This window comes from Lycium ferocissimum, chromosome 11, assembly GCF_029784015.1.
Source record: "Lycium ferocissimum isolate CSIRO_LF1 chromosome 11, AGI_CSIRO_Lferr_CH_V1, whole genome shotgun sequence".
Lineage (NCBI taxonomy): Eukaryota > Viridiplantae > Streptophyta > Magnoliopsida > Solanales > Solanaceae > Lycium > Lycium ferocissimum.
The window spans coordinates 13,460,155-13,469,508 of NC_081352.1; the positions used below are offsets into that span (position 1 = coordinate 13,460,155).

General features: G+C 33.4%; 1 protein-coding gene across 1 annotated transcript; it reads left to right on the plus strand.

The window, feature by feature from the left end:
- Nucleotides 1-403: 403 nt before the first annotated feature.
- On the plus strand, nucleotides 404-6,892 carry LOC132036910 (uncharacterized). The gene is made up of 6 exons (XM_059427327.1): nucleotides 404-762; nucleotides 2,136-2,362; nucleotides 3,927-4,037; nucleotides 5,240-5,395; nucleotides 5,746-5,984; nucleotides 6,480-6,892. The coding sequence occupies exons 1-6, from the start codon at nucleotides 491-493 to the stop codon at nucleotides 6,801-6,803; spliced, it is 1,329 nt and encodes a 442-aa protein (XP_059283310.1). The 5' UTR covers nucleotides 404-490; the 3' UTR covers nucleotides 6,804-6,892.
- The last annotated feature ends 2,462 nt before the right edge of the window (nucleotides 6,893-9,354 follow it).

Consider the following 9,354-nt stretch of genomic DNA (forward strand, 5'->3'; position numbering starts at 1 on the left):
AATTTCTTAACAATAAGGTAAATGACTTCTCTAATGAAGCAAAAAACTATAAAAATAGTGTTAATACTACCAATAAGAAAAAGTAGAAACATATACACAGATATGGTGTTACGAATTATTAGAGTTTGTCCTGAATTTTCTATCTTTATTGAATTTTATCATAATTGTGTTGTATTTCAAAAAAGTTTTTTTGGTGAAAAAGATGAACGAAGATCCGTTCTTCTGGTAAACGACACAATAGCATCCACAATGTAGTCATTAATGAGTCTTATTTAGGGGGAGATTATTCTCACATAATTTTTATATGTTTATATTAGTTTTCTCAAAGGTAGGTCAAGTGACATATATATATATATATATATATTTTTTTTTTTTTTGTCTCTTATGGTCGTTGTTTGTATTTTAAACTTTCAAGTTGAAAACGAGAGTTCATTATCTATAAGTCCCGTATCGGCGAATAGTACTCACAAGTCTCTAATTTTAACAGCTAATGGCATTTACAGTAGTTCAAAAATTGCATTCCTCCTTTCACTCTTCTCCATTGGCTTCTCTTAATATTCCTAGAACAAGAAGAATATTTATTCTTTCTACTTGTTTGGCCGTTCCTAAATCACTCAACACTCAATTTTTAACCAGAAAAAGAAATGGTAATTGTTGTATAATTGTAAAATCATGTGTGAGTTTGAGTTCACCTATTGTGTCTCCTGATGATCACTGGGGTATATGGATGTCACTTTTCGCAACTGGCGCTTTTGGTTTGTGGTAAATAATACTTTACTTCCCATGATATTAGAAACATTAATTGTTCTGATTATATTGTTGAATCTGTGTGACCGTTTAGAAATAACACACAATATTGTTAATTACTCCAACACAGAATTTAAGAATTATAAAGTACTCCCTCTGTTTCAATTTATGTGGCACACTTTTTTACACTTTTTTTTAGTCTGCCTTAAAAAGAATGTCACGTTTTTATAATTATAAACAACTTAAACGTTCGAAGTTTGTTTTAGACCACACATTCAAAAGTTGTCTTTTCTTTCTTAAACATTGTGTCAAGTCAAATGGTGTCATATAAATTGAGATGGAGAGAGTAAAATTTTTAAAACTTGTGGTCTAAAATAAGTGATGAATATTTGTGTGCCTATATATCATCTCATTAAGTGTAAAATAGATATTTTAAAGTTAAATTTTACTTACTAAATATAGAAAGGTCATTCTTTTTGGGACGGACTAAAAAAGAAAGTGTCATATAAATTGAGACACTTATATTACAGCTCAACACCCTCAATTGTTCCTTCATGTGCCTTTTTAGGTGATGGTCATGTTTGAACTTACCACGCTGAATCAGATGTGCAGCTGGGATTTGAAGTTTATGAGTTCTAACAACGACTTTAAGTTAATCCTACAATAATAATTGGGTCCATAGTCAAATATTTATAGATATCTTGTGGATTTTAGTAGGCGTTTGGCCTAGATTCCAAATATTTTTCACTTTATTTGGAATTTATGAAGTTAAAATTGAAGTGAAGTTGTGTTTGGTTATACTTTTTGTAAAGGAGAGAATAGAACACTTTATTTGGAATTTATGAAGATGGAGTTGGAAAACAGGTTTGGAGCACTTTTCCAAATCTGAAGTTGGATTTGAAATTTTTATAACCAAACACTGATTCTGAGATAAAGTAAAAAAAATTATTCTGAAAAAGATGAATAATTCTCATGGCCAAACGGGTCCTTAGAAATAACACACTTTGTTAATTACTTAATTATGTTACAGCTCAACACCCCCGATTGTTTCTTCATTTGGCTTTTTGAGTGATGGTCATGTTTGAACTTACCATGTTTGAAATCAGAGGTGAATCTAGGATTTGAAGTTTATGAGTTCCAGCAACGACTTTAAGTTAAGAATAAAAGCTACTGGGTGTACGTGAACCTGTAAGCGGGACTCTGATCTGCTCCTGGTTTGAATTGTATGACCATCTCATCTAGCTAACTGTTTGAATTGTTTCAACACACATCTCCCATTTCCCCTTGTTTTGCTTTTGATAATATCGCCTAGTACACGTTTATGTGGAATTCCAAAGAACATATGCTGATTTGACTTCTGAAGTATGAGAATGGACTGGACTCTGAAGGTCAGAGAAGACTAAACTTGGGAGTATGGTTAGTGCTGCATTGGCTAGCACATTGGTGGGGCTGACTGCAAGTAATATGGGGATTATTCCTTATGAAGCGCCGGCATATTCAGTTGTGTTGAAATACCTGCTGCCACTGACAATCCCGCTACTGTTGTTCAGAGCAAATTTGCGGCATGTGATACGCTCTACCGGTCCTCTACTTTTGGCTTTCTTGCTCGGATCAGGTCTTTTTTGCTTACTAAAAGTACTGCTCTTTTCTCTTATATCCAATATTGGTTTATACCCCTTTGCCTGAATTGCTGAAATTAATACAGGTGGTTGTTTTGTTTTAGTTCTACTTGTGAAGGCACTATCTGATGGGATCATGGGCTAAACATTGCTAGATTCCGGATTTAGTTTGGTTAATTTATTAAAACATTGGCAAATGAGCTTGAATTTTCAGTAAATACAATGTTTTAGAATGAAAGCTAATTGGATATGGGTCATCCATTAAGTTGATAAATTAAATATTATTTCGTCCTTTTACTTCGTGAGATCGTTGTTTGTGCGAGTACTTAGCATTGCTGCTTGTGAGTATTTCAACCAGGGATGTGCATATATCTACTGTTTACTTATTTGGAAGCAAAGGGTCAACCATTAAAACTGTATTTTGAGTAGTTTCTGTAAGATAACGCTCCACAGTGACAAGTATATCACAAGGGCTCTTGCAATTTTTGATGGTGAACCATTTGTGACTTTTCTTTGTTGTGCTAAAATGGCATTAAAAATACTTAGTCAGTGATTGTTCTGAATGGACGATGTGTAACATGACCAATCAATTAAAGGTGACTGATGATTCATCATTATCTTGGTTCGAACATGACGGAATCCAAAAATGCCTTAAGAGATGTAGAAACATGTCTGAATTGTATACCTTGGAGTATTGAATTACGTGCGTATCAATTTTATCAATATAGTAATAACTGAATTTCTAGGTATCACTGTTCAGGGATGTAACAAACACGACTCTTTAATTTCTTGAAATACCATATTGAATGATACATGGATCAATTTTACCAATATAGTTGGAGTAATAACTTTTGACTCATGATGTGTTCTAGCCAATAAATGGGCACAAATTGACATATTAATATATGGATCAAAGGACAAAAAGGAATGCATCATTTACCATAGACCAGAAGCGCCCGTTGGGAAAAGAGACATCCATATACCCACAGGTCTTCCGAAGACACTACAGGGGAACTAAAAGAAGATTTTATGATTACCTAACAATTACCTCTGAAAGGGGAACCTTTTTCTTGATGAAGAATTGACTGTTGAGCGATTTAGAGGAGCACAAAGAAGTTGAGAGGTAGTGAAAAGAAAGATTAACTGCTCTTCTTACATACATATCAATCTTATCAGTATAGTAATAGCTAGATTTTGACTTATCATTGTTTCAGGAATGTAGCAAGCACAACTCTTAAAGTTTTTGAAATGCCATATTTAGTTAGATGTATGAAAATGTTTTTCTAATATCTGATAAAGATGTCTCAGGTTCTCTTATTTTGAGAAGCTACATCTTTGACTTTAGAATCAAGATATTCTTGAGTTCTTAACATGAATAAATATTTACAGTTCAGTGGTGATGTGCTATAACTTTTAAAACATGGTGAGTTGTAGCAACCGTTTGACAGATTAATGCTTGTGTCATCTTCTTTTATGTATATGCTGGGCAATCTACTAATTTCAACTTTCAGGCGTTTATGTTGTTATGTTGTTTTCATATTTTGTCTTCCAATGTGACAGCCGGGACGATTATTGGGACTGTAGTGGCATATCTGATGGTGCCTATGAGATCACTCGGTCAAGATAGTTGGAAAATAGCTGTTGCCCTCATGGGAAGCTACATTGGTGGAAGTAAGTAGCGTAACAAAAACCTTTTTTTTCTGTGTGTTTTGACCGGATTCTATACCATACAAAGTTGTATGTTTTGACCGGATTCTATATAATAAAAAGTTGTATGCCGGTGGTATGTCTTGACCGGATTTGTATATATTTTGTTAAAAAACTCTTGCTACTTTTTGAACGAATGAAAGGTGATAAACCAATCGTTGGCTTTTTATGATGTTAGAGCCTCAATTTACAAACTTGACAATCTTATGAAATCATATATCATATTTTATGGACTGACATCTAATCATCTTGACCTTTTGTTAGGGGCTCCATGGAGGGTACATGTTCCTGTATGTTTCATTTGTATTCTGGTCATGAATATACATTTAACCGGAATCCAATCTCAGAGAGGAAAACTAGGTCACGACACAAGATGAAAATTAGGTCAATTGAACTAAATAAAGGGAAACTTGGGTCTCTGGTTCAAAATCTTTGGTGTCTTACTTTGTGGTCAATGGCAACATGCGGTTTTGATATTTTTAAGCTAACTGAACTCTCCTACTGTTGCACATGTCATTTGGATAGTAACTAAAGATTTCGGATGCCGTAATGACAGATGTCCAGGAATGAAAGAACTCATTGTTGCTATTCAACTTGTAAATTTCTGAACAAGGTTTTTGAAGAATTTATAGATTTCTTAAAGCAATGAGAAGCCCTTCCCTAGAAATTCAGTACAATTTTCCCCTTTAAATCCAGTTTTGGTTGGGAAAACTAAGAAATTTTTCGGTTACGTTTTTACACCTTGACTTGTGATTGCTGAATTTCCTGTTTGATGTTTTATGTGAGCTATTTGAGAAGAGCTTTTTGATTGAAGACTTTCTTGCAAACCGAGATGATCATCGCGAAGTCCTTTAATTTTTAGAAACAAAGCTGGACATTTTCAGAATGTTCTTCCTAATTCTAAATATTCGGTGTAGGAATCTTGTGAAATGTTGTGCTTATATTTGATGTTGCATGCAAGATAACCGAGACAATCACACATACATAAATTAATGTATATTATGCTGATTATATGTTGGAATCACTTTCCGTTGGGGTGGGAATGCTAGTTTGTGCAAGATTAATAGTCTCTCAGCAGAATTACATCGTATATAGTTCTACACTTTCGTCCATGTCTTTTCCTGCTTCGTTATTATTTGAATAATGTTCTCTGTATGTTTTTGCAGCCATTAATTATGTTGCTATCAGTGAGGCACTTGGTGTGTCTCCATCAGTTATGGCTGCAGGTGTTGCCGCAGATAATGTTATTTGTGCAGTATATTTTATTGCACTTTTTTCATTGGCCTCCAAAATACCTTCAGAGGCTTCGGCATCAAGTGGTGGTAAGTACTATTTAGGGCATAAAAAATGATATAATGAGATGTCTAATATAGTGTTCCTCGCATTTGTATGCATTTTCTTTGATATTTTGCTCTGCTTGTAATCAACTTTGTTCTGGTGAGAATTTTTTATTCTATGCTTTGTATTGCACCATCACTGTAAGATCTATCTCATATGAAGGACAGATTCTTATTTTCTCTTTGAAATCCTAGTTTATAAAGATATGGGCATGTTTGTATCTTTAATTGTGTTATCTCTTATGATATTATCTGCTTTTTTGAACATGTTTCAGTTGCCTAAAAATAAGACAAGTCCGATCGCTGAGTAGTTTACTCTTCTAATAATTTTGCAGATGCTACTCAAGTTATGAAGTTTGACCCTAGCAACAAACCTGTGCTGCAGATTGCTACAGCAGTTGCTGTTTCCTTTGCTATTTGTAAAGCTGGCACTTCTATTAGTCGATATTTTGGAATTCAAGGATGTGACCTTCCTGCTATTACAGCAATAGTTGTTCTTTTAACGACATTATTTCCTGCTCATTTTAGAAACCTTGCCAGTGCTGGTGATGCAATTGCCATAGTCTTGATGCAGGTAATTGTGGCATATTCTACTCTTTAAGAAATCCAAAAATCATATCTCAGGTCACATTTTAGGAGACCAATCAAATAAAAAACAACAGAGATAGTTTCATAACGGCCATTTCTGATTAATAGAGCGACATATCTGACACTTATCATTTACAATTAGATAGGTAAGATCGTGTATTCTACTGAATTTTAGTCTTATAAGTTTCATGACTGAGCTTCCTTTTGCTTTAAGTGTTACGACATAAGCAATTTAGCATACTAAAAAATACACATCTTGAATTGAGCTATCCGAAATTTTTCTATCTTGTGCACATAAAGTGTGTATGTAAATACTATTATTTTGTCTTATACTCGACATGTATTTCTTGCATACTTCCAATTTTTATACCTTGAGAACTGGCAATACCTTTTTGTACATGTTAGACAAGTTGTTTTTCTAACTCTTTACCTTCTGGATAAATTGAACTTTTGTGGGACTTATTCTCCTTCTTTGAAACAGGTTTTCTTTGCTGTTGTGGGAGCCAGCGGGAGTATTCGGAATGTCATCAATACAACACCTAGTATTTTTATGTTTGCTTTTGTTCAAGTAACTGTCCATATTATTGTGACACTAGGGTTAGGAAAGCTATTTGGGATGGACCTAAAGATGTTGCTTTTGGCATCCAATGCTAATGTTGGAGGTCCTACAACAGCTTGTGGAATGGCTACTGCAAAGGGATGGACCTCTTTGGTTGTTCCTGCTATTCTTGCTGGGATATTTGGGATTTCCACTGCCACATTTCTGGGCATGGGTTTTGGAATGTTTGTTCTCAAACACATGTAATTTGAGGGACAACCATGAGTGTCGATGCAACGGTTGGGTTCAATTATTTTTAAAAAAGTCCGACCACGTCATTTCTTTTTTTGGTATAACCATTTGGTATTCGAAATTCGCTGACAGGATGTTTTGAATTGCGCCGCTTGAACTCATTTAAAGGGAAAGCACTTCCCACTAGGAGTTTCTCCATTTTCAGGTCATTTCTTGAAGAAAATAATAACAAAATACTAAAACTTTTATAAATTCTCACCAAACTTTGAACTAGTAATCGATATTGATGTTTAATAGTAGACCAATGAGGCATACTAGCTTGTTATTTTTAAACTAGATGAGCGATAGCCCGTGCAAAGAACGAGCCCATCATTTAAAAGTTAAATTTCATTTTCTTCTTTTACAAAAAAGGGTACTTTAGAGCCTTCATTTAATTATATTGGATGCTACTCAAAAGTAGAGATACAATTGCGAAAAGTACAATAGGAAGGTCTAAATATACGTCATAGGCTGTATTCTTTGGTTCCTTTAGTAATTTTCTCGATTAAAACGGGCGTGTAGTAGACATTTGTCAGTAGAAAGACACATATTCCTAGCTTTGAATATTAACTAATTTTGTCCACCACAACCTGTTCGTGAATTGTAAAATAATAAGTTTGTTTTTCTTTTCAGTTTCATGAATCTTCTTTGTAGTCGTTGTGGACCGCCATGAATTGTATCCTAGTAAGACTCAACTAAAAGAGAGGAAGAACAGAATAAATTGAAAGACGCAAGAAATTGGAGACAAGCTTATGTGACTTCTTCATTATTTCACTTATACGGGTTTTTCTCACTTGAAATACAACCATATAACTTTATCTCAAGTATATTGATATATAATTGAACTTTAAATATTGCTTGCCTTGTATTATCACTTGGGAAACCACTAATGCTAATTTTGATAAATCTCTCCACATCACTAAGTCAAGAAATGGTTGAATGAAATCAAAGCCAATAATTTGAGTTTACATTGAGTTCTAAATGAAATTTCAGGGAAAATGGCGATTTTAGTCCGTGTGTTATAGCTATATCTGAGTTTTGATTCTTGTGTAATTTGACTAAGACTATTTAACCTTCAATGCAATTTTGGTCCCTCAAACTAACATAAGTTAAAAACTAAACGGAATCGTTATTTTTATTAATTTTGAGAATTAAAGAAAAAAAAAATCTAGGTTAATGTGTTACGAAGCTGACAAGCATCCATGAAGATTTGGTTCATTGTCAACTCATTTGTCTCTTCATTTACCTTTGTTTTATGACATTTCTTCATCTTTATTCTTTTAGACTTTGATCTTCTTGCTCTACCAAATTGGACCTGCAGCTATACCCTCACTGAAGATAAGTTTTTCTCAAGAACATTTGTCTGATTACAAACTAAAAATGACATGGTTGATTGACCCAATTAAGCTCTTAAGTAGCTTTGTATTTGGCTCATAAACAGTTAGGTCCTATCCGTTTATCTATTTGCTCTATTCTTGTATTTCTTGTCCATATTTGAATGAACAATACTAAATTTTCTTTAATAACTTTCTACAATTCTGTATTTGACATATATACTTTTCAATAAAATTGATTTTAACTTTAGCATTCTGGAGGGATGAGTACATTTTTGTGGCCAGATCATGAGTCCCGAGAAGATATAATTTAACCAAAAAATTGGAAGTATCACGTCAATGAAAAAAAAGTTTAAAAATGTAATCTAAGACTTCCCAATAAGAAGATGTCGATGGAAGTTGCCAAAGAATCCCCATCTTTAATTTTGTTTTCTCTCTTTTTATTTGTTTTTAAATAATGATTCCATTAAGTTTTAATTTCCATTAGCATGAGTGACCAAATTTGCACGTCTATGCTAATTGAAGGTTAAATATATATTATACAAGGAGCAAAACTAGAATATAACTATAACATAGGGACTAAGATGGTTGTTTTCCCTAAAATTTTAAGAGATTAAAACTTGCACATGCTTTGTAATTTTCACTACAATTTTTTTTTTTTTTTTAATATGTGACGATGTAATTGCGGAGTTTCCGTAGACGACTCAATATTATACCATCTACCTTTAGAGGTCGTTTGGTATCTTTGGAGAAGCATAAATAGTCCAGAGATAAAACTTTAGTGCTGACTTATCCCTTGTTGGTTACTAATAATCATGGGATAAGTTATATCGGGATTAGAAATAATAGCGGGATAAATTATTCCTACCAGATGATAGAATAATAGTACCAGGATTAGTTATCAAGGGATAAAACAATAAGAATGACAAAAATACTCCTGAGATTCCTCAAGGTGGAGGGTATTTTTCTAAACAAACAACTTTGAATAAATTATGCAATGCATATAATTTTTAATTGAGAAAAGGTGCAAATATACCCCCTCAACTTTGCGATTAAGAGCAAAAATGGTACATATATACCCTGCCGTTATACAAATGGTGCAAATATACATGTTCGCTGACAATTTTTTTTTAAATCATTTAGCTTGTTTTTAATTAAAAATATGTCATATAACTTTAAAAAATAAGTCTTCC